The sequence below is a fragment of the Madurella fahalii genome, assembly GCF_045866475.1.
Source record: "Madurella fahalii IFM 68171 DNA, scaffold_2, whole genome shotgun sequence".
NCBI lineage: Eukaryota > Fungi > Ascomycota > Sordariomycetes > Sordariales > Madurella > Madurella fahalii.
Window position 1 is genome coordinate 7,551,144 of NW_027263972.1, and position 23,467 is coordinate 7,574,610.

The 23,467-nt window shown below is 55.1% G+C and overlaps 11 protein-coding genes across 11 annotated transcripts; 6 read left to right on the top strand and 5 right to left on the bottom strand.

The window, feature by feature from the left end:
- Positions 1 to 50: 50 nt before the first annotated feature.
- On the bottom strand, positions 51 to 1,028 carry MFIFM68171_04989 (uncharacterized protein; the record flags this gene model as incomplete). The annotated part of the gene is made up of 1 exon (XM_071060409.1): positions 51 to 1,028. One exon carries the CDS (start codon positions 1,026 to 1,028, stop codon positions 51 to 53), a length of 978 nt encoding a protein of 325 aa, XP_070916510.1.
- Positions 1,029 to 2,625: 1,597 nt separating this feature from the next.
- MFIFM68171_04990 (uncharacterized protein) lies at positions 2,626 to 3,081 on the top strand (the record flags this gene model as incomplete). The annotated part of the gene is made up of 1 exon (XM_071060410.1): positions 2,626 to 3,081. The coding sequence occupies one exon, from the start codon at positions 2,626 to 2,628 to the stop codon at positions 3,079 to 3,081; it is 456 nt and encodes a 151-aa protein (XP_070916511.1).
- Positions 3,082 to 4,238: 1,157 nt separating this feature from the next.
- Positions 4,239 to 4,628, top strand: MFIFM68171_04991 (uncharacterized protein; the record flags this gene model as incomplete). Its single annotated transcript, XM_071060411.1, has 1 exon — positions 4,239 to 4,628. The coding sequence occupies one exon, from the start codon at positions 4,239 to 4,241 to the stop codon at positions 4,626 to 4,628; it is 390 nt and encodes a 129-aa protein (XP_070916512.1).
- A 328-nt stretch (positions 4,629 to 4,956) lies between these two features.
- Positions 4,957 to 6,130, bottom strand: MFIFM68171_04992 (Oxidoreductase; the record flags this gene model as incomplete). Its single annotated transcript, XM_071060412.1, has 2 exons — positions 4,957 to 6,028; positions 6,087 to 6,130. The coding sequence occupies 2 exons, from the start codon at positions 6,128 to 6,130 to the stop codon at positions 4,957 to 4,959; spliced, it is 1,116 nt and encodes a 371-aa protein (XP_070916513.1).
- Positions 6,131 to 9,684: 3,554 nt separating this feature from the next.
- On the top strand, positions 9,685 to 10,960 carry MFIFM68171_04993 (Acyltransferase LovD; the record flags this gene model as incomplete). Its single annotated transcript, XM_071060413.1, has 2 exons — positions 9,685 to 9,775; positions 9,840 to 10,960. 2 exons carry the CDS (start codon positions 9,685 to 9,687, stop codon positions 10,958 to 10,960), a joined length of 1,212 nt encoding a protein of 403 aa, XP_070916514.1.
- Positions 10,961 to 11,196: 236 nt separating this feature from the next.
- On the top strand, positions 11,197 to 11,730 carry MFIFM68171_04994 (uncharacterized protein; the record flags this gene model as incomplete). The annotated part of the gene is made up of 1 exon (XM_071060414.1): positions 11,197 to 11,730. One exon carries the CDS (start codon positions 11,197 to 11,199, stop codon positions 11,728 to 11,730), a length of 534 nt encoding a protein of 177 aa, XP_070916515.1.
- A 21-nt stretch (positions 11,731 to 11,751) lies between these two features.
- Positions 11,752 to 12,234, top strand: MFIFM68171_04995 (uncharacterized protein; the record flags this gene model as incomplete). Its single annotated transcript, XM_071060415.1, has 1 exon — positions 11,752 to 12,234. The coding sequence occupies one exon, from the start codon at positions 11,752 to 11,754 to the stop codon at positions 12,232 to 12,234; it is 483 nt and encodes a 160-aa protein (XP_070916516.1).
- Positions 12,235 to 15,829: 3,595 nt separating this feature from the next.
- MFIFM68171_04996 (Glycolipid anchored surface protein) lies at positions 15,830 to 17,581 on the top strand (the record flags this gene model as incomplete). Its single annotated transcript, XM_071060416.1, has 3 exons — positions 15,830 to 15,913; positions 15,977 to 16,808; positions 16,872 to 17,581. The coding sequence occupies 3 exons, from the start codon at positions 15,830 to 15,832 to the stop codon at positions 17,579 to 17,581; spliced, it is 1,626 nt and encodes a 541-aa protein (XP_070916517.1).
- Positions 17,582 to 18,393: 812 nt separating this feature from the next.
- Positions 18,394 to 18,778, bottom strand: MFIFM68171_04997 (uncharacterized protein; the record flags this gene model as incomplete). The annotated part of the gene is made up of 2 exons (XM_071060417.1): positions 18,394 to 18,458; positions 18,544 to 18,778. 2 exons carry the CDS (start codon positions 18,776 to 18,778, stop codon positions 18,394 to 18,396), a joined length of 300 nt encoding a protein of 99 aa, XP_070916518.1.
- Positions 18,779 to 19,139: 361 nt separating this feature from the next.
- MFIFM68171_04998 (Manganese lipoxygenase) lies at positions 19,140 to 21,497 on the bottom strand (the record flags this gene model as incomplete). The annotated part of the gene is made up of 2 exons (XM_071060418.1): positions 19,140 to 21,012; positions 21,082 to 21,497. 2 exons carry the CDS (start codon positions 21,495 to 21,497, stop codon positions 19,140 to 19,142), a joined length of 2,289 nt encoding a protein of 762 aa, XP_070916519.1.
- A 745-nt stretch (positions 21,498 to 22,242) lies between these two features.
- Positions 22,243 to 23,235, bottom strand: MFIFM68171_04999 (uncharacterized protein; the record flags this gene model as incomplete). The annotated part of the gene is made up of 2 exons (XM_071060419.1): positions 22,243 to 22,804; positions 22,868 to 23,235. 2 exons carry the CDS (start codon positions 23,233 to 23,235, stop codon positions 22,243 to 22,245), a joined length of 930 nt encoding a protein of 309 aa, XP_070916520.1.
- Between the last annotated feature and the right edge of the window lie 232 nt (positions 23,236 to 23,467).

Consider the following 23,467-nt stretch of genomic DNA (forward strand, 5'->3'; position numbering starts at 1 on the left):
CCCAAGGCGCTGCCCTGCGGTCACGCTCCCATCTGAGCCATCTCACACCGCTAAGCCCGCTCAGCGGCCACAGCGCAAACTCCCCTGCGTAGAAGACGCTGACCGTCTGCGCCGAGACGAACTCCTGCACGACCCACAGCCGCTGGAAGTAGGGACGCGCGAGGAGCCTGCCCAGCGCGGCGTCGGAGCGGCCGGCGTCGCTCTCCGGCTGCCATGTACGTCTTGCTGCCCCCAGCCCATGCCAGCATCGGACCAAAGATCTTGGAGTGGTTCATCCGCGTCAACCGCTCCAACGCCAGGTGGCTATCGCCAAAGCCGTCGTCTTCACCGAGATACACGAGCACGGTGGTGGCGCGCGCGTAGATGGTGCGCATCAGCTGCACCTGGGCCGAGCGCTCGGCGGTGTTGTCCTGGTCGATGCACACGGCGTCAACCCACACGAAGCGGGAGGCGTGCTCCCGCCGCACGCGCCGGAGCGCCGCCACGCAATTGTTGGTCACCTGCACCGTGTCCCAGTACGGTCCCAGGAAAATGGGCTGCCGCCGCTGGGCGTCGCCCGATGCGTCGGCCCATGTGTACGACAGCGCTTCGTACTCGGGCAGCGACGTGTTGCCGAGGGCCATCGTCATGAAGTAGGCATGGAGCGGGCCCGAAGGAGTTCCTGGTTCGAGGCCGAGGAGGCGGATCGACTCCTCCGTCTCCAGGTGTGGGTAGACAGATGAATGGTATTCAGTCTCTCCTCTGCTTGCGTCGGTTGTGGCGGTATAATCAGCGCCGTTGGAGGCGACGGCCGATGCGGCCGCAGAGAAAGACAAACCCACGGGTGCGCATTTTGTGTATTCCACCGCCGCCGGCCAGCTGAGGTTGAAATCTCTGTCAACTCCCGGTGGCGGAGCACGTGCAGTGATCTGCTTGGGATGCTCACTGATATCATCTGGCGCAAGGCTGTAGCAATTGAAGCAGTAGGGAAGACCCCCGGCTGCTACAACTTGCGGCTTGGAACACGACCGCTGGTGCCAGCGCGCCATACTTTTGCTCAGCTCGCGGAATGAGGAAAAGACTTAGGCGAGCGGGTATCCTGGGAAGGCTTCGTCCGGCGTATTTGATGGTAAGGTTCGGGACTCTGCTGCAGGGTGGCTGTGCCATAGTTCAGGTAATTAAGACGAGCCCGCTGCCTCTACACCTCGCCCGAGTAAAATGTTCCTATTGTGACAGAGACTCGCCGTAAGAGCCTAGTATCACTGTGCCTTGCGAACACCACGTCGGCCCCTCCCTCCTTCCCCTCACCGCCCTTTTTCTTTTCTTTCCTTTTTTTCTTTTTTTTTTCTTTCTTATGCAGTTACCAGTCCGGCTTGCGAATATTACACCAGCTATCCCCTTCTCTATAGCGCTAAACCACCAATCTACTGAAGGAGAGGGCTAGCGGGCGTGCACACACCCCCCAACCAATTCAACACCACACCAACAGCACTATCGACGCCGCGATATTAGGGTGTCCCGAATGCAGAGGTGCCTCGCTGGGACGGCTGATCAGAGCTCGGAGACCACTATAGCCGTAGGTCTCACATCAACCATGTGCAGGTAGAGCTTCCTCTGGTTAAAGGGAGATCATCTTGCACGTACTCTCAAAGCAGAGCGAGCGATAAGTATGGCAAAAAGTGTGGAATTGGATGTCCTGTCTAAGGATTAATCAGCAGCCTAGACGACCCTACTTAAGGTGTTAATTGATGTCGCGATCAGAAAGGGTTTAGCGCTGCCAAGAGTTAGAGCGCAGTTAGCCGCAGGGGATCTCTTTTGTATATATACCGCTCAAAGTCTCCCACATATTGGGATCAAAAAACAAGGCACACTTTTTCTTTCTTTTGTACTTCCAACGCTCTATTCCTGAGCGCCTTTTTCGCTCCCTGCAGTGCGACAATTGAAGATATGTCCTCCGTGAGATCCGGCCTTCGAGGCACCATCCCGGTATGTGGATCTTTCTGATCAGAAGCCCATAGATCCCTAGCGACGATTTTTCCTAACTCAGTATACCGGAGGTAGACCGGTATAGAGGCGCTTAGCCCCGGTTTCAAAGTCCGTAGCAGGTGTATTAGGGTGTGTGGCACCCGTGCCCGACCACAAAAGCGGCAAGGGATCCCCAAGGGGTAGAATCATAATGAACTTACTCTGATTTAGACGCCACGTAGAGATACGCCTTCTGTCATGTGCAAAGAATATTCAAGGCGAGCAATCCAGCCAATTATCTAAGCCCACCCAACTGCAGTGTTTATTTGGGTTGCGGTTGCGGTGTCCCCGTCACAGAAACTGTTTCGTTTTGTAAACCGTGATAGCTGCGGTGTCCACGCCAGCGCCTTGGCCATGTACACACAAACCGAACTTGTCTCCCACAACTCACCATTACTAACCCCTGTTAAGTTCCATTTCCACCGCAGTTGACAAAGCTCAGTCAACAGCTACGACAAGCGCCACGCAGCGGTCAAAAAAAAAAAAAAAAAAAAAAAAACCCGAAGCATAGAGAACCCTAGACCATCCACGCCTCTAAGTTAGACGCGCAGCTCAGATCAACCCCAAACCGGCCACAACACCTACTTGATTCCAACCTCGACACCACATCCAACAACAGAAATGTGCTTCCACACCCCCATCCAACACAGCTGCGGCCACTTCGGCCTGGACCAGATCACCCACTGCGCGCCCATGCTAGAGTTCCTCAGCCAAGCCAGCCCCGACGCCATCCCGTTCCTCTTTTGCCCCGACACTTCGTGGGGCCGACCGAGCGACGTATGGATGAGGTGCTTCGACTGCCACCTGGCCTGGATGACGGAGCGGATCGCCGAATGGAGGGCGCAGTGGGACGCGCTCGTGACCCGGGTGCGCGAGACTACCGCGGGCGACCGCGAGGCGGAGGCGGCAGTCCTGGCGGCGAGGGGTTGCAAGCATGGCGAGTTTTGCAGGAAGATTGAGGAGCTGGAGAGGGAGACTGGGGCTATGAAGGGGGATGTGTATTACTCGTTGCCGAGGTGGATGGATGAGGAGCTGAGGCTTGTAAGGGGGCGGATAGGGAGAGAGGGGTGGTTGTAAGTTTGGGTTTGGGAATGGCGTTGGTGGGGTTGTTTTGTGAATTGCTAATTATGGTGGTTCTGTGCTGGTTTGGTTTTTGCGTATTTGTTTTATTTCTACAATCCTCATGGGTTCTCTTCACGTTTAAGCGGGTGGTTATAATCAATAATGCGCGGCCGTTGGCAAAAATACCTGTAACTAGGCCTGGGAGCCCGTTTAAATACATCTCCTCGCTCAATCTCGGTCTGGAATGTGTTTGAGATGAGCGCTTCAGACTAAAGACTCCATTCAAAGCAGATATACTGAGCCTCGGCGGCTATCAACACTGTTATGCGCTGCTTATCACCGCCCGTATCCTATATGGGAGCTACTGGAGGCAAGCTGGGTTTTTAGACCTCTATGTTAATGCTGACCAACAACGATTTGTCTTACTATATTATGTCGTTGATTTTGGTCCTGCTCCTTCCCAGTTTCGATTTCCATGTCCCGGTACAATACATTCATGACAGTGCTTTGGATGTGACTACTTAATTACCCTCCTTATCTGCTGCGGAGCTACGGCCGCCGGAAGACTATGGTGAAATTTCTGAATCACTAGCGTCCGCAAGACCTGAGCTACTAGATATCTAACACCACAGGGTTAATAAGGCGATAGCAACAACTGCTCGTCTTTGAACAGTCATCCCAACGCCCGGTCAGAGAGCTAGCGGAGCGATACAGATTCTCCGCGTATATATAATGTACGTAAAGTCAGGCGATCGAGGTTTCTAGCGTGGCGACTAGCCGCCCGCAAGGGCCGGAGCTAGAGCCCTGGATGATCGGCAGAGCTTGACAACAAGCCCAAAGCTTCAAATATCAGGGCTGGCAGTCAATTCTGTTTCGGCCAGTGTACGGGTACAAGTGTAACCAGCCCGGACACAGCACTGCCATGTCTCCCACGACTCATTCCTGTACTCTTCCACTCTACGTCAATGCTCTCGCTGCTTCCAAAATCATAGTTGAACCGGTTTAACACAATGTGTACGATCTACACCAACACGCGTTGGCGCTGCCACAGAAACGGCTGCAAACCCGGGGGTAAGCCGTGCATACACAAGCCCTTCTGCGACAAACCACCTAGTTTCCGCCAGCACTGCGGCGAGTACGACGATGCGTCCGGGCGATGCCGCGGTACTCCAATGATAGACAGCACCACACTCCTGCACAGGACCATTGCGTGCCCGACGCACCACAAGAAACACATGGAACGGCTGCAGGAGATGTGGGACCTTGAGTGGGCCAACATCGCCATGGCCAAGACGGACCCGTACCACCGCCAGCGCGCCCAGCAGTCCAAGGAAGAGGAGACACTGTCTAGGGAGAAGACCTTGGGGAAGTTGTACCGCGAAGCAGATCTGCTTAATGCCGAGTTTTACTCGGCCGCTGTAACATTCCAGCTTGACATTCTTGTCAGAGTATCCCAGAGTTCTGGCATCGTGTTGCGCCGCACCACATCTGAAAGATGTCCTCGCGGCGTATCCGAGTCTATAGTGGAAGATAGAAGTGTTACAAGGAAGGATCAGTGTTAAGTTTATAGGTAGGAACTGGATCATCGTGATGGAAGGCAGCGGCGACGTTAGCTAGCACTTTGCTTGTTGGATGGGATGTCTTTGCTGCAGTGTTTTGGCGTCTTGCTAGCACTCAGGGTACTGGTACGGCTTCCTAACTCCATCCCTTGAACTGCTATCAGACGCTGATTTCAGGCGTAACGGCAGTACTATTTGATACCCCAGCGCCGGTTGAAAAATAGCGTGTACGGATTAGGAGAATCACCCCGGGCAACTTTGCCGAGTCCTTGACGTTTTACATATACCGCTCAGTGAATCAAGCAGAGCATGTCATTGGTGTCATGGCCGCTTAGGGCTCAACCTCTCTCCCAGTCTTTGCGCTCTCCTTGATAGCTTCAATGATCTTCAGCACCTGCGCAGCTTGCGACGCGGGGACGGGTACGTCTTCCTCCTTTCCACTCTCCACCGCCTTGGCGAACAACTCGTAAAACCTGAGATATGTCTCTGGCTCAACGGTCGGACAAACCTGCTCCTCAATCTTCCCGTCATCATTCACAACACACAGTCTCCCATACTCGGTCTCATTCTCCTTCCCAAATCCAGCATCTGTGACCTTGCCCCCACTCCTCAACCACTCCTCCTGGGGGTCTAACCCCGTCTTGTGATAACTCCCTTTGGTTCCCCTCACCCAGAACCTGACCTGCCTCGTCTCAACACTAACCACCCCAATCCTCACGTGCACCAACATCCCCGTCTCCCTATAACTCAACACAGCCGTCACGCTATCGGGCTCTCCCTCGGCCCCAAAACCGCCCACCAGCCTCCCCTCGCGCTGCTGCGCAAACCGGCCCCAGACGGCGCTCGGCATGCCGAACAGCACAAACACCTGGTCCAGCAGGTGCGTTCCGAGGTCAAACAGCGGCCCGCCGCCCTGGTCCATGGGCAGGCCGCCCTTCCAGCTGTCCGTGCCGTAGCCGGCCAGGCGGAAGCGGTCAAAGTGGGTCTCGAACTCGACGACGCGGCCCAGCGCGCCGTCGCGGAGCAGCCTCCGCACCGTCAGGAAGTCGGCGTCCCACCGCCGGTTCTGGTAGACGCACAGGACGCGGCCGCGGGCGCGCGCCAGCGCCGCCAGCGCCTCGGCCTCGCCCGACGACGCCACGAACGGCTTCTCCACCAGCACGTGCTTGCCCGCCTCGAGGGCGGCGCGCGCGAACGGCGAGTGCGTCGGCGGCGGGGTGCAGAGGATGACGATGTCGATGGCCGGGTCCGCGAGGAGCGGCTCGAGCGCCGTGTAGTGCGTCACCGAGGGGTGGTCCTCCACGGCGGAGTTGCCCGGGGCTGGGGACCGCTGAAGGATGGAGTGCAGGTGTAGGGAGGGGGTGCGGGCGATGAAGGGGATGTGAAAGGTCTTGGCCGAGAGGCTGGTTGCGGCGTTAACCGGGGCAATTGTGAGGGTGAAGGGGGAAGGGGGGAGCTTGCCCGTAGCCGACTATGGCGACGTTGAATTGTTTTTGGGTGGCCATGTTTGGTTAGTGAGGTTCCGTAGTGATATGAGGAGAATCTGTGATTGTGCCGGAGGGGACTTGGAGCAGAGAAGCTCCTGAATATTTCTACTCTGCGGGGTAGCTTCACTTTCTGGTGGAACGTTGCGTCTTCTAAAGCCCCACTCGTGATGACATCCTTTTTCTCCTTTTCAAGTTTCTCCTTGAGCGATCCTAGCTGAACGCTTGACTTAGGGTTAGGGTCCTAGACCCTGTTTGGTTCATACAGTCTTAAGATTGACTGACACCGGAAGTCTCCGGAATACCAAGCCTTCATTTGTATAGGTTCCAATGATGTGTTGTGGTTGCAGACCGTAGAATATCAGAACGGTGAAATTATAGGGGAATAACAAATACAGAAAACTCCATGTTTGTGTTCTCTAAAGAGGGAATATGATAAAAGAACTGCCGTCTCTAATCCCTTTGTTGTACCCTCACTTTTGATGCTTGTGCCCTCCGGATGCCGCTTTTTTCTGATGCCAGATTCGTGACTTTCCGAACGGCCAATTGTGTGCTGCCAGAGTTCCTTGCAGATATTTTAGGACTCTGAAAGGCCTCTTACATTCAACGCAAGGCCATCCATACGGTCCCAGATGTCCGCGCCAAAGGCTACAATAGCTCCTCCATGCCAGGCGCAGACCACAGATAAACACCGCCGCTAACCTTCGTGTGAGGCAGTATTACAAGAAGCCAAGGGATATGTCATGAGGGCATGCTCCTAGACTCGCTAGGTTACCACCCTGTGGGTCCCAGTTTGAAGAGCAGTTTGGCTCCGCGCTTGCTTGCTCCTTCGCAGCACCCTCCGCCTTTATTTCACGACACCACAACACTACTAGCTCCGCGATGCGCTACCTGTTCAATATTAGCGGGTCTCTGGTCGGCGGGACTGACAGACACAAATTTCTCCAACGCCTTCTGTTTCGATTCCTTTTCTTCTCTTTCTTCTCTTCCTTTCAAATCCGCCAGTCGACTTCCTCATCTTCCTCCCCTTCCCATCACACCCTGCCCCAATCCATCCTCCTCGTCTGCCATCCTTTTCACCACTATCAATACTATTACGGACACAGCGACAGATTTAGGACGCTCACACCGTCCCACCTTAGGCCCATCGAAAATGTCGTTCAACAGATATTTGGAATCCGATGCGTGGCGGTCGCTGACTGAACCGCCTTACTTCTGATAGGCAATTGAGAGACGGCGCGAGCAGCAAAGTTCCTTCCCGGCACCCTGAGTTACCGGTTCATTTCGTAACGGATCGACTCCAGTGGCGGCAGGCCGTTGTTTCCTGCGAATTCTCTTCTTTTACTGGCTACCATTTGCCCCCCAACATGACAGGACAAGTTCCCGATCCTTAAACACCCTCACTGATAGCAATTACTAACTCAGCGTTCTTAGGAACTGCCTCAGAACATCCGACCAAGGGACTCTAACATGTATTGTCCCGTAGTAGGTCTCTCTGGTATTGAAGCGTCGAGAAGGACGAAGGTTACTACCGCACGAGTCAACCTTAGGCCCCACCCGAGCAGCGTTAGCCGGAGCCGAGCTATGACATGTAACATTATCCAGGTGAGTGTTCAATGTCTCCCCAAACTCGTGCCAATGATGAGAACATCTCATTCCTATGAAAACGTTTCGTGATTATTACTTCGGGTTCATCTGAGGCCTAATCTACTTTCCGCTGTCCTTTCCCAATATTTTTAGACAACCACCACTAACACGACAGTCTAGCAGGGTTATCCTAATCTCTACCGCTTCGATGCCTACTGGCAGCTATATCCGCCGACCCACACGTCAGGACGTGAATCGAGGCTGACGGATGAGCCTATCACTGCACACAGCCCACATTGACCTACACTTCTGACCCCATCCCCATATTCGTGTTTTAGCCATAACCGGGGGGCTTCTGGATACCCTCAAAACGCCCCCCGCGACTTGGAGGCCATGCTTGGGTTGTGTTTGTGCGAGGGTGGAGGGTTAGATGGCTGGGCACGCTTGGGTGGAAAGATTTTATCGGGAGAAAAGGGAAGAACTGGGGAGAAACAGGAAGCGAGCTAGGAAACGGTTGCAAAAGGCCTAGGATGCAGTGCGAAAATTAGCGCTTACTCCTATGGCCCTACCGTGAGGGATTCGACGCTTGGCTGAATCCGGAAACGGGAAACATGGTTAAAGTGAGCGGTGATCCATTTCTGTCTAACTACCTACGCCGCAGCATAATGCCAAAATGGTTTGAGGGTAACCACGTGGTATAAGTGTCCTGGGTCCGCCCTCATGAGTGAACAGGACAGTATCCTTTGATGTGGGATCTCAACGTAATAGAAACAGCTCCCCTTACAGACAGCGCTATTCAGACTTGGCGGTAATCGCACCCCAGTCCGACGAGATGCTCCAGAGCATCCACTAGCAGTGATCTAAATTGAACATGTAAACGCGATCGAACCCTTTATTCTTGTTAATGGAGCACTTCTTGTCGTTACGGGTGCGGCCGATAGAGCACAGCAAGCCAAAAAAAAAAAAAAAAAAAAAAAAAAAAAAAAGAAGATCATCCTGTATCTATCTTAGATGAGGTCGATGCATGGTCTGCGCGAGTTGAGAGCTTGGAACGTTCTTGGTGTCACAGGTTCCGAGGTTGCTACCGCAGCGAGGGGCCAGCATCTGGAAGACCCCACAGAACTAGCCCCATTTACTCTTGTAGTCTCCACCTCCAGACCCAAACTCCGAGAGCCTGGAATTGAGGTTAACTATACAAACCAAGCTGCCGTCACTCTGGGCTCCGCGGCACAGCCTGGGTATTTATCTTGCCCTTTCGAAATCCTTCAAGTTCTTACCGTGAAAATGACCTTAGATGAGAACCCTTCAATACCCTGTCAAGAACATCCTCCTCTCATAGCAAAACACTATCGTCCGTTCCGAGTCTTCGGAGTTTTGATAGCCACGCTGATGACCACGTTCGAAACCGGTCCTTCCTAAGGGAATTGTAGATAACTGAAGCGATGCTCCACGCAGCAATGCAATAGACTACAATCATTGTCTCCCGGCAGACATTCTAATATTCTTAATGCATATACGCGGCAGATTCCACCGACAGAGCATGAGATATTCGGAACTCGGGCACTACACAGCCACCGGGCAATGCATATACTTGTTAGATATCCTGCAAGGAGGGGTTAGCACTCTACGGCTGAATATGCTCCAGGGCCAGAAGCCTTGATTATCTCCACATATACCCTCATCACAAAGAGACGGAAGAATGCGTTATTTTCTGGAGGCAGGGGTTGCATTCGTTGGCGTCTCATCGGTCGTTGGGTGACAGTTTGGTCGTTGGGTGGCAGTCTCACCCATTACTAATACGGAAAGGATTATGATCCCGACTCGTTGTGGGGCACTCAGCAGCAATATCCAGCTCAATAACTCCGCAGGAAAGAAGGATTTGGAAATATCTCTGTTTCTTACTTTCTTCCGAGTAGGAGTCCCTAGCCCAATGCCACGGTGCCGTTTTTAGGAGACACTTAAGACACCTTCGAAAGGACGAGCAGGCGATGGCGGCGCAAAGAATCAACAGAGTGTACGAAGACGCTGTTACGTCGAAATTGCTTCCAGGCGTCTCGCTGTTTGCAGGCGACAAGAATGGTAACAATCCATATTCACCCTGGTCGAGCTCAAGGCGGAACATGAAACTAACAAATGACGCAAGGCAACATCGTTTACTCCAGATCCCTGGGCAAGGCGAGCTTGAAGCAGAGCCGCGAGACGGAGCCTTTTATGTCCTCGACGGTTTGCGCCGTCGCTTCTATGAGCAAGCTCATGACGTCTGTAGCCGTCCTGAAAGCCGTAGAACAGGGAAAGCTGAACTTGGACGAGGACGTCCGACCCATATTCCCCGAGATGGGTCAGTACGGCATCATCACGGGCTTTGATGAGACGCAAAACGCGGCCGTCTTTAAGGGCGACTCGACGCCAATCACGCTCCGGATGCTGCTCTCTCACACTTCAGGTCACGAGTACGACTGGCTTAACCCGCTCCTTTGCAAGTGGCGCGCCTCCCGTAACGAAGTGCCCTGGTCTGGGCCTACGGTGGAACACAAATCGGCCCTGCCTCTGGTCTTCAAGCCGGGTACCAGCTTTGCGTACGGCGCCGGGCACGACTGGGCGGGCAAGGCCGTGGAGATTGCCTATGGCACCACTCTCGACGATGTCATGCGGGAGCACATCTGGGAACCGCTAGGGATTCAGGACGACGCCTCGTTCTACCCCAGAACCAAGCCGGCCATGGCCAGCCGCTTGGCTGACATTAGCACGCTCAACGAAAAGGGTGAACCGCCGGCCGTCGATGCGTCCGACTTTGACATGTTGTTTGGCGGCACCGACTGTCTCGGCGGCGCGGGCGTCTTCATCTCAGCCCAAGCCTACTTCACATTCCTCTCAGCCGTGTTCCGACGAGACAGCCGGCTCCTAACGTCTGAGTCATACACAGAGCTCTTCCGTCCGCAGCTTGACGAGGCGGCCGAACAAGCTTTCAACAATTACCTCGCGAGTTCGCCCCTCCACATGCAATTTCTGTCTCTGGCGGTCCCACCCGAAGTGAGGAAGACATGGTCATTTGCGGGAATGGTGTGCCTGGACGGCCAGGAAGGGAGGTTCAAAAAGGGAACTACCTTCTGGGCTGGTGTTCCAGGCTGCGTATGGTTCATGGATCATGAAGCTGGACTGTGTGGCACGGCGGTGTGCCAAATTTTACCGCCTCAGCATCCAGCAATTATCGAGTTGCATGTGGAATTCCAGAAAGGTGTGTTCGCCTTGGCAAACGGCGACTGAGATAGATAAGGTAGTTGGACCTAAGGGAGTCAACACGACTCCTCGGGCCCCTGTAGACAGAAGGATCGTAGGGACTTTAGCTGACCGCCCAACAATTCACCAGAAGGCTTGGCGCTTACTCGTTCCAACCCATGTATCGCCAAGATTGCTTCGTTTGCCGGCCGTTCCGTGACTTCTTTCCTTACATTCGAGAAAATACTCCTTTTTAAGTACCTTACTGATCACATCACGGAACCATGACATTTTCTGCAATATGGACGCAGTTCTTCCCGCCGCGAAACAGCGCACCCCTCACGGAGGCAAACCTGCCGAGCCAAACCGGCAAGGTGTGTATCGTGACGGGCGGTTCATCAGGCTTGGGCTATGAGATCTCACGCATTCTCTACGGCGCGGGTGCCACCGTCTACATACTCACACGGTCCCGGGAGCACGCTGACGGTGCCATCTCCCGCATCAGGGCGTTCTACGACAGCAAACAGGCGGATGGTAAACAGCGGGGCAGTCTGGAGTACATCCACATGGACTTAATGGACCTGGCGAGCGTCAAGACCGCAGCCCAGCAGTTTCTAGGCCGCCATCCCGGACGACTCGACATCCTCTTCAACAACGCCGGCACGGCGGCCCGGAAAAATGCGCCCCTCACGGCCCAAGGGAACGAGTACCACGTCGGGATCAACTCGCTCGGTGGTTTCCTTTTGGCCAAGCTGCTGACGCCCATCCTTTCCCAAACGGCAAAACAGGCGCCTGCCGGCAGCGTGCGCGTTGTGTAGCCCGCCTCCATACTCGTCGAGATGTCGACACCCGAGGGCGGCATCCGCAGCGAGTTCCTGCGCGATCCCACCATAGGCAAGAACCCCGCCGAGCTCTATAGCACGTCCAAGGCGGCCAACTGGTTCGTGGCGTCCGAATTCGCTCGGCGGCAATCACGCCAATCCGCAGATGGAGGGGGCCAAGTTCTGCACATTGCCGGCAACCCCGGCAACTATCTGACCAACATCTGGCGCGATACGCCAACCCTGCTATTCTGCCTTCTGTGGCCCATCCTTCGCGACCCGGTCCATGGCGCCGAAACGTATTTGTTCATGGGACTTTCCCAGTCGGTCACTCTTGCTGATGCCGATGCCGGCCGCTATGTCGTGCCGGATGGGCGGTGGCACCCGGGGGGGATGAGGGAGGATCTGCTGCTGGCACTGCGCTCCGTAGACGAGGGTGGATCGGGCCGCGCAGCTGAGTACTTTGACTGGTGTGAGGAGAAAGTTCGCGATTTTCTGTGAACTCCCAATAGGTATTGGCTCATTCACCCAGTCTTACATCTCATTGTTAGCACCATACCGCCGTATTCACTTCCCTGAGAGCTTCCTGTCTAGCGGGCGCCAAGTCAAAGACCGGTAATATTATAGCAAAGAACCGCTTTACTGACTAGGTTGCTGTAGTCATGGTTGTATCTGGGTACGTGTAGCGGCGGCAGCGAAAGGACAACGAGTAATTAGATGACGTACGATAATTCAGAGTGTGTATACAAATTATATCTGAATGACCAATTCCATTAAGAAATGGGGCCCAAGGTTGCCGCGTTTTAACCCCATAGTCACCCAACCATTCACTGTATATCCCTCCCATCCATCACCCCCCATCAATCCACGTATCAACATAAACGTCGTATTCGGTCTTGGGCCCCTCGGCCGTGATTCAACCCTTTGCGGCGAGCTGTGAGTTAGGGAAAATTATCCCCAGGGATCTTGGGCACTCTGACCAGAGATACCCACTTACCGGCATGACCCTCTGGAGGCTGGATCTTGCAGAGGACCCATTTTATTTGCAGAACTGAGGTAGGGCCGGCTGAGCCATATACCTACTCTTAGACAAGGCATTCAATTCTACACCTTTTCCCGCCCAACTCGAGAGCTTTTCTTTGCTGCGAAGTGATTGCCCTCTTATCAGAGAGAGTTCTATATGCACATGTTGTTTTGACCCGTCCAGGCAGGATCTCTCGTTGAGTTCAACCGTAGCAGAAGGGAACAGAGCTAACAAGGTTAAAAGCACTACCAGGACGAGGGCAGCAAAGAATGCAATAACCTCCTCATCGTCACCTACAACTGAAGTAGACAAAGACGTGTCAAAGACGGGTGCAGCGACCGCGTTGACGGAGTTGAGCACGGCGGCAGATTGAGTGGCAAAGAAGGTAAAGCGGGTGGGGTATAACAAAGCCAAGGACGAGTATGGAGCTACGCTAGACGCAGATCACCAGAAGGTCGTCAAGAACGACCTCCATATCATTTACAAGGCTGAGGATGTGCTTGAGAAGCTCGAGGCCGGCCTCAATCAGGCTAAGTGGCGCTTCCAGCAGGCAACTCAGCGACTGCAGACCGGACGATGCAATCAGTTATAGAAATAAAGACTGACGGCCACGAGAAGCTCAAGAAGACGGCAAGGACGTCGACGTCTGGACCAATGTCACCTTCCCCACCACTACCAAGTCGACAGCAACAACAGCGGCATCCAGGACTGGTCTGGCTGTGCCCAGGTGCGGTATGACGGTTGGTTGTCTTTCGTAGAGGTTAGTAACAGCTGATCTTCGTCGAGAGCTCGCAAGTCTCGAATTACGCCTGCCCCTTTACCTTTGCCTCTGTGCTCTAGGAGGTTTTTCGGGCGAAGCGATAAGAATGAACAACGAAGAAAGGACGAAGAACTGCTTTGGAAACGCGCTTATTGTAGTGTTTAATTATGCAGGGAAACCAAGAAGGAACGGTCGGAGTGCGCTGGCAGATCATTCTTTTGATGCAACCTATCCGTTTAACCCTTCTCCGATTACGCCATCGACACCATCCGAGGGGCCACCGCTGTGCCCCGACCCGTTCACTCGTGGCAGCCGGATGGCAGCCAGATCATTTTTCCGCGTACACCGAGTTCCCGGCCTGTCCAACCGCATTTATCTTCGTAGCGGATACTGTTTTGGAGGTACTTTCTCTCCCGCTTTCCCATAGCGACGGCCACAAATTGAACCGTTGTGCTAAGGTGTGTCGCTTGACTGCAAGCTAGGGCATGGGATCGTCAGTGGTCCTCCTCGAAAGCACGAAACATCAGGGCCTAGGTGCGACAGGCCCGGAAGGCCGACAAACCCTTTCCCTATCTCAATGAGAAGAACCTTCCGGCAGGTGTTCCGGTGTTGAGGTTGGAAATTGGCGCCTTGCTGGTTGAATTGCAAGTTCACAATACTCAATGCGACGAGTTATCAATCGCCACGCACCAGCCGGACGTCCAAATTTACCTATAAAAAAGTCGGGGTTGAAGATGTGATATCGGTTGATCCAGCTACCCGAGGTAGCCACTGTAAGCTACCTTACCTAAGGCAACCTTGTCATGATGCAAAGCGAGATGGGGATCCTGCATTTATCCCCTTTTCCTGCATGCACCTAAAACGTCGCTCACTGGAGCCACGGTTAGATTAAGACAAAACAATGGAGAGAAGGATTCCAAGTAAGTAGGGGTTCGCCTAGATACGCGGCGGTTTCTTTCATTGTTATTCCATGATAGGAACAACAACAGACGGATGGGCACTGCATGCAGAGGTCAATTGACTGATTGGCATGGGGGAGCTCCGGCTCTTCAATTTTGAGTGCATGCATCACCGTGATGCATGCAGAGGGTGACTGTGGGGCAGGCAGTCCGCCAAGTCGACAGAGATCGGCGTTGGAGCAGCCGTGTAACCTTGGCAAAGTCTTGTTTCGTTGACCAAGCATTTCCAAGACCACCAAGCATTTCCAAGAAACCCTCTGCCGATCGCAGATCGCATGCAAAACATGGCAGGGGCTTTCTCCAGCAAACCTGCTCGGGACGCTGACCGCTGAAAGAGAGCAAAATGCCAGAGTCGATTTGCCACGCGGAACAGCCGGAGACGCTGGGCTAACTGCACATTTCTCGTACTACCGACTGTCAAATTTCCCTTGAGGCGAGGACCCCTGTTCCTGCCGAATGACATCCCATCAGGCGACGCCACCAGATGATGGTTATTCCCGGCCAGTTGTGTGTCGTATTGCGGGACCTTGTGCTACTGTGCGTGGGCTGCACCGCCGAGTTAGCGAGATAGGTACAGTACGAATTGGAAACGAAGATCCGCTGGCTCCGAAAAACATTGCAGGCTCGGTGGACAGCAGGCATCGAGACGCTATGCAACTGGTGAAACGAGATAAAGATGGATCATCGCGCGCAATAGGGACATACGCCAGCTCCAGCGCCGTTGGCTGCGTGTTGTGTGCTGGGGCGCGCGATCTGCGCGTATCTGGGTATCTGAGTCGGGGACAGCATCAGCCCCACTGTGCCTCAACCCCTAAGCAGTCCGAATGCAGACAATCGCCGCCGGGCTACTCCACAACCGGTTTCGTTCGGTTGTCTAGCCCCTGGAAGCGGAGCTTGGATGGTGGTTGCAGTGGTGTGTTCCTGCTTTTTCCTTTTAGGTAGTGATACCAGGGGCTCCTCCTGCCATCTCCTCCCTCTTTCTCCCTCTCCCTCCTTCACCCTTTTCTACCACCTTTCGTCGTGCTTCTCCCATCCGTTTTGTAATTCTCTGCCGAAGGAGCTGCATTTTTTGCCCTTTGGTGCCTCTCGCTCTACGACCCCCAACATTCCAACACTCGTTGACAGACCAGTTTAAATACCTTGCATTGGTTTCTTTTCCCATTGTATCCCAGGTGACGGATCCACGAAAAACCGGCCAGGGAATACAGCATCGTGCGAATCGGCGACGTCATCCCGCCTTTCTCGAAGAATTATCAAGTTCATTCCCGGGGACCGGTTTGGACACAACTGCCCTCGGGCGCGTTTCGTTGCCAAACCTCCCACCGACGGGCAGAAGGACGCTCTACCGTCAAAATGCGCTTCGCAACCTCGTCTCTCGTTTCCGCCTCCCTTCTGTTGGGGCAGGCGGCAGCGGAACTTCCGCCTATTGTCATGAAGGTGCGTGCCAACAACTTCAACGAGCAGACCTTCGAGACCGACCGCTGACCTTGCCGTCTGTAGGGTACCAAGTTCTTCTACGAAAATGGCACCCAATTCTACATGAAAGGCATTGCCTACCAGCAGGAAGTCGCCGCTGGCGGTGCTTCCACGGGCAACACCAAGTATATCGACCCTCTGGCGGACCCGGAAACCTGCAAGCGCGATGTTCCTCTGCTCAAAGCCCTCCACACCAACACCATCCGTACGTATGCCATTGATCCTGAGGCCGACCACGACGAGTGCATGAAGCTGCTGGATGAGGCGGGCATCTACGTCATCAGTGACTTGAGTGAGCCCACCCTGTCCATCAATCGCGACGACCCACTCTGGGACATCGACTTGTACAAGCGTTACATCGGCGTGGTGGACAACCTCAGCAAGTACACCAACGTGATTGGCTTCTTCGCCGGCAACGAGGTCACAAACAACAAGACCAACACACCAGCCTCGGCTTACGTCAAGGCCGCCGTACGAGACACCAAGGCCCACATCAAGAAGAACGTCAACCGCTGGATGGGTGTCGGCTACGCCGCCAACGACGACTCAGACATCAGGATCGACATGGCTCACTACTTCAACTGCGGTGACGAAGAAGGCGCCATCGACTACTGGGGTTACAACATCTATTCGTGGTGCGGCAAGAGCAGTTTCTCCAAATCGGGTTACGACCAGCAAGTCGAGTTCTTCAAGAACTACTCGGTCCCCGTCTTCTTCGCCGAGTATGGCTGCAACCTGCCAGATGGCGCCGAGGGCCGTATCTGGGAAGAGACGACGGCGCTCTACTCTGACGAGATGACGGGCGTGATCTCGGGTGGCATCGTGTACATGTACTTCCAGGAAGCCAACGATTACGGTTAGCCACAGCCCCCCTCCCCTTCTCTTCCCACAGCCCACAGCCAACTAACCTTCCATCTAGGCCTGGTGAAAGTCAAGAACGGCGAAGCCTCCACCATGAAGAACTACAACAGTCTCAAAACTGTCATTGCCAAGGTCGAGCCCTCGTTGACCGCCATGGACTCGTACTCGCCGACCAACTCCCCAGCCGCCTGCCCCGAGGTCGGCTCCAACTGGAAGGTCAAGGGTGAGACCCTTCCCCCGACCCCGGACGAGTCGCTCTGCGAATGCATGTACTCGTCGCTGTCGTGCGGGCCTGTCAGCTCCCTCAAGCCGACCGAGTACGGCAAGATCTTTGGCTACATCTGCGAGCAAGTCCCCGAGGCCTGCACAGGCATCAACGGAAACACGACCACCGGCGTGTACGGCGCCTACTCGATGTGCAGCGCCGAGCAGAAGCTGGGCTTCGTGCTCGACGCTTACTACCAGGCGCAGAACCAGGACAGTTCGGCGTGCGACTTCGAGGGCAAGGCCGAGCTGCGCCAAGGAAGCGTCGGGGACGGCTGCAGCGAGAAGCTGGCGGCGGCCAGCTCCGCCAATGAGGTGGCAGCCACGGCGACCGGGTCGACGGATGCCGCCAGCCAAACGGGCGGGTCCAACGACGAGAACGCGGCGCCCGCCAAGCTCGCGCAGGGCCCCATGATGCGGACCATGTTTATGTTTGGGGATGTCGCGGTTGGGCTGTACGTCGCCGTGGCGATGGCTGCGGGGGCGAGTATGCTTCTTTTGTAGGCGGGAGGTATATGTCTCCCGTACGAAGAGCCAAAGGCGAAGACGAGCTAGAGTGGAAGGGTTTGGTTTCTCACATAGACTGGGTTGGTGACCTTTGAAACCCCAGTTGGCTAGTTTTGAGTTGCATCTTGGACCGTAATGGAAGGTATTGACCAGCGTATCGGTGCATGACACTCTTAACAGGGTGTCGTCCGGGACACGGATGGATGGCTGTGGCTAATAGGTTATTTTTGTCAGATACAATAATTTTTCCTTCAGTCTTTTCCGATAGTGTGTGCCGAGTTGTGAGAGGCAGGCAAGATGTGCGGGTGATAACGTGACATCATCAGTCAGTCAGCTGTTCGTGGCCCTGGAAAGAGCAACATGTATTCGCCCATCGGCCGAGCCAAATCCTCATTGCAACTACTCACACGGGACACGAGAGAATCACATCGGGAACATGGGTGGCTGCGTGATGGACTGGCCGTAGTAATGTAACTGTGTGTAGGCATGCGCCGCTGGCGGACTCCCTCTCCCGTCCGTCTGGCAGTCTATCAAAGGTTAGCAATCTCCAGATCGAGATGCGATGACAACGACGTGCTCCTACCTGGCCGGCCCTTGGAATGACACCGATAACCTCGTCAAGGCCGAATCTCGCGGCATTTTTAGGGTATGGCCTATCCCGCCCAAACTGTCCGACCCGAACCGTCCTGAACGCCTCCAGAATGCCGTAGTAGCCCCGCGCCTCCCGTTCCGTTTTTACGTCCGCCCGCGAAGCAACGCCCTCCTATTCTTGGTCTTCCCTCCAGCCTCCCATCCCGGCTTCGCAGCCTTCACGAGATATCCATCTCCACCTCCTGCTCCTTCTTCTCCGTTTTCTGATTCTCCACCGGCGCATCTAAGCAGTTGTTCATTAGCCCTCTTTCCCTCATCAAACCAAACCAACTCAAAAAAAAAAAAAAAAAAAAAAAAAAGAAAAGTACCTTTCATCTCCACCTCGCCCTCCGCCTCCATCTTGCGCTTCAGCGCGTAGCCCATCTTGCGCTCCAGCTTGCGCTGCCGCTTCTTGCTCGTGGGCGCGCGCGGCCCGCTGGTGGGCAGCAGGCCCGGGCGGGCTCCGCGGCGGGCGTCGGCCTTTTGGCGCTCCTTCTTCTGCTTTGCTGCGCGGGCGGCGAGGCGGTTTTTGGAGGGGGCGTTGGGGTTTTTTACGGAGGGCATATTTGGATTTGTTTGCCTTTTTTTTTTTTTTTTTTTTTTAGCTTGTTTCGGGGACTGAGATTGGGACCGGGACGGTGACGGTGGTCGTGATCGTTGCTGGGGACGAGAAGACTTTAAAAAGAGAGGTTTGGTGTGGTTGGAAAATCCAAGGTGGGGGGTGAGAGGTGGAGGTCACCTGGCAGCAGCTGGTCAGCTGGCGTGGAATGCTTCCCTGAACTACACCACCTGCCATGCTCCGATCGACCCTAGGTAAAACGTCGCGGTCCCGGAGAAAATAACCTGGGTTGTGGAAGAGGCTGAGGATATATATTAGGTTTAAATCGCAGATCATCGCCACCCATAAGACTAACGCCCTCACACCCTAGATCAAGATAGAAACGGCCGTCACCCCCGGATCAAGCACCATATACGGGATGCTGTCCTTGTCCATCGCCCTGCTATTGTAATAAAACGTCTTTTGCAGCGTCTGCAGACCCTCGTACAGCTTCTGGCTCGCATCCCTGACTGCCTGGTCTGACGGATCCTTCTTGTGCCTGTACACGTTCCACGTGCTCGCTGCGTAGTTCATCAGACTCCGGTCAGCATCGACCTTGAAGCTGAGGAGCCACGGAACCTGGGCAGCAAGTAGCCACTGCCGCTGTCGGTTGATAGGCAGCGAGGCAACCAGATCTGCCTCCTTGTACTGTCTGAGCTCCGCCAGGGTCTTTGGTGGCGGCCGGCACAACGAAGGCGGCTTGGCAATGACAAACATCTGATAAAAGTTCTGCAAGTAGTTGATGGCGCTGTGAAACGGGGACGCGATATGAATGCACATGGTCACGGCATCGATCAGCGCGTCGACAGTCTTGATCTCCGGGAACGACGGCATAAACGCTGCCGTATGGACTTCCTTGACCCAGTCTTGGATATACCTGTCGGCGGCCACGCTGTCGTCTGTTGGGAAAGACAACTGCAGCATCGACTTGACAAAAGCCCGCAGGGTCGTCCACAGCGCCAACACATTCTTGGCGTACGGGTAATTCCTGTACCGCGAGTGGCTCAGTCCTTCCTGTGTGTTCGGGAACCCACGACGTCTCAGGTCATTGGGCACGTAGCTACCCACGAAGTCGTAAGTATCGTAGGCATCACGGATAAAGCTGTAACATTGGTCGGGACTGAGCCCCACGATGTCCGCGATGATTTGCGGTACGAGGGTAGCACGTGCGGCTGCGTTGAGTGATAATGTCTTGTACCAATGCGGCGAGAGCAGCCTGTAGACAGCATGCTCCTTCGGAATGGTACGATTCGTCGCCACAATGATGGCCTCCTCGACGATATGCGTGAGAGTAAGATGCACACCCAGTTCATGGCGCATCCAATCTGTGATTTGGGCGCACGTCTTTGCGTATCGCCATGGCCAGTCTTCTTTCTCGCCGGAGACCGAGTCACGAGGTGTCATCCGCTGGTTGAAGATGGTAACGGACTTCTCAATGGACCCCTTATGGTCTACGCAGATGGCGATTGGGTGCAGTTTGCCATCTTCATGCAGCTGGAACAGAGATACCGCGCCGACCGCCCAGTTGTGGCTGCTCCCGGGCTGCTGGTGGTCGAGAGTAGCTTCCGGGTCTGTCACACCAATAGCTCTCCGGATGTAGCTGCCATCTTGCACAAATAGGGATTCCGGGTCCGCACTGGCAAGCGCAGCCACCCACTTGTTATAGTTGCCAGCCTTCGCTGCCTCGGAGAACTCGGCGGTCCAAGTTGGCGAGGCCCGAGTGAGGGTAGCTGGGTTTGTGCCTGTGAACTGCTGATCGGCAAAACGACGGTCACTGTACCAGTCATCCAGCAAGCCGATGTTGCCACCCCCCCGGATATCAGTGCCGAATTTGCGGTGGTACATGTTGTAGTCGACGACATCCTGGATCTTGATGCCCTTTTCTGGATCACCGCCAAAGGCTGCCGCACGCGACTTCTCCACCAGCCATTCCTTTGTACGCCCGAGAATCCCTTCCTCAGGTGGCGTGATCTTCTGCAGGATCACCTGTGTCTCGACCAGGCCGATGGCGTTGAAGATGCTAAACGGGCTGAAGTCCTGTTCAGGAGGAATATGTTGGAGATGGGGTGGATATTTGGCCCAGGTGCCGTCAGCGTTCTTCGGATACGCCGAGAACTGGTAGAGTTTCTTCTGATCCCGGAAGCTAACGTGCCTCGGTAACGTCGCCTCGACACCCAGGACATCAAACAGGGACGAGAATCTAACAACAAATGTGAGCAACGGTTATCAAGCTGCCGTCGCGGCAGACCTAAGGCCAGGGTAGACTCACGTCTGCTCGATTCGGGAATAGGCTTGGGTCAAGGCAACCTGGGTGCCCATGTACGACCCCTCCACGATGTCGCCCTCGGGTGCACGGACAAGGGAAGGATTCTGAGGGTCAATGGTCGGGTACAGCCTCAGCTTCAGCAGTTCATTATCGAAGATACCCGGGTCAAATGACGGGAGCGGAGCATCTCTGACGGACCTGGGTGCGATCCCATCAAAGTACTCCTTTTCGGACGGGTGCTTAAGGATGGCGCGATGGTTGGGACGGACCGCAGCCACCTTCGCTGGAGGGGTAGGGAGATTGGGATCAAGGACTTTTCTTGGAGGACGGCTGGTATCCAGGACCTTGTGCCACAGACTCTGCGCCCAGGCTAACGCCCGCCCAGGCAATGACGAGAAGTTTGATGCTTTGCTCAACATGGTGGAATGGTACACCAAGGTGACATGCGTGGTCGTGCATCGCAGCAGCCCCAGAGCCCGGATGCCGGCCAGGCGAGCGGTGGTAGCACTGTATTTGAAGAACTCTTTGGCTCAGGCCCAGGGGCCGGTGACGCACAATGTGCAGCTCCATTGGCCGCATAAACCGAATGCAGACTTCTCTGATCCGTGATGCTCTCAGGATCAACTGGCCTTGGCGTTTTGTTGGCGTGGCGCATTGGCTTGCTGGAAGCGAAGGTGTGTGGTCCAAGGCAAAACGTGCAGTTTTTGTAGCATTCCAGACCAATGACGCTCCCTCTCTGCAGCCATTCGGATTCGGTTTGCGCAATCATTCGCATCCAGCATCCGGCTTTGTTGTTTGGCGAGTGCAGGAAATCCCGGCCCTGGTCTGCTGCGTGGCTCGAGTGGAGACGGCCAGCCAGCAAGCCCCAGTCCAGCCGCGATAACTCGGTGTGCGCTAACTCATCACACCACCGTTGTAGGGCTGCGTTCGGTGCAGGCAATATCGACGCAAAATCCCGCGGCATGGGAAATAGCTGCATGCGGCTGGAGAGCCGCCAAAGAGTGGATTGGTGGTTTTGGGTCGACTTTTCGGGACCGTACATCTTCCAGTTCCCTCCAAGCAGCGCCTCGTCATCCGCAGCAGCCCGGTGAAAGCTACTGGTGGTCGCAGGGCAATGTGATGTACAGCCTGCATCTCGTGCCGCCCGACAGAGAGTCCAGACTCTCAAAGGCCCGGAGGCATTGTCTCGATATATGGAGGGATCGCGGCAGCGGGCGCATACGGCAGATCGACTAACGACCGGTCAGCCCAGGAGACGCGGTACTCGCCCGCCTTGTCCCACTCGATGACCGAGTCGCCTTCCGGCATGCCCAGCGGACCGCGATACGAATCTGACAGAATAACCTGGCACGATTTCGGATTCTTGAGGCGCATGATGGGCCCCAGGTACAGCTCTCGGAGTTCGCCAGACGTGAGGTTCATGGGCAACCAAGCCCCGCCGGGCATGAGGACCGCTATGCGCAACTGAGAGAGGGCAGGCATCTCAGCGAGAGCATCCCACAAGGCCTCGTACCCTACGCGGCCATCGATGTGCGGCACCACACTGGTATTGTTCCTGTCCTGGGCTCTCACGTCCCAGTGAATCTCCAGGGATCGGATGAGGTGCCAGTGATTAGGGGTCCTGACCTGGAAACTGCGTAGGTCATCGACGGGTAGTCTTTTGTTTCCACGGTTGATAATGATGAAGACGTTGCTCCGGTACAAAACGGGAATCCCATCCATGTGCCTAGGATTCTGCTTAGCTCGGTGGTTTACAGAAGACGAGCGAGCTGTCGCAGGTGAGACTTACGCTCTCCTGCAGGTAAACAGCCAAGCAACGTCAAGTACTCGTCGACGGCTCGGGGCAAGACAAAGGTGAAGTTTACACGCGGCATGGTCAAACGGGACAGAAGTGGGGTCCTCGCAGATGCCGTGGCGCCATCGTCTTCTGCTGCCCACTTTGTCGTTGCGAACGCGGTGGGGCAAAAAGTCGAGATGCACTCTGCGATCGCCAAAGAGCTCGGTATATATTAGCGTGCGCAGCTCGGGAGGCAGCAGCCCGAAGATGGGCGATTCCTGCTGCTCAGCGGCTGGGGCCCGGGCCGCTGTGCGGCATGCCTGGGAAGCAAAGCCGTGATAATGGGGCCGGCCCAACGTTCGCATTGCGTCGGCATCCATGGCACTCGCGGGCGCGTAGCATAAGAGGACCAGGACGACAGACAATGGGGCGGTGGATTAGGCACCCTAGACTCGGAGATCAAATTGCGAGGTTCCCAAGGTTGAAAGTTGGGGTTTCTCTGCGACGTGGGTCAACAGACCACAGCGGACAGTTGGAGATGCCAAGCCCAATTTGAGGATGTTGCACACTGACAGCAGGGGTGCCCAATGGAAGTCAGGTGAATAGTGGACT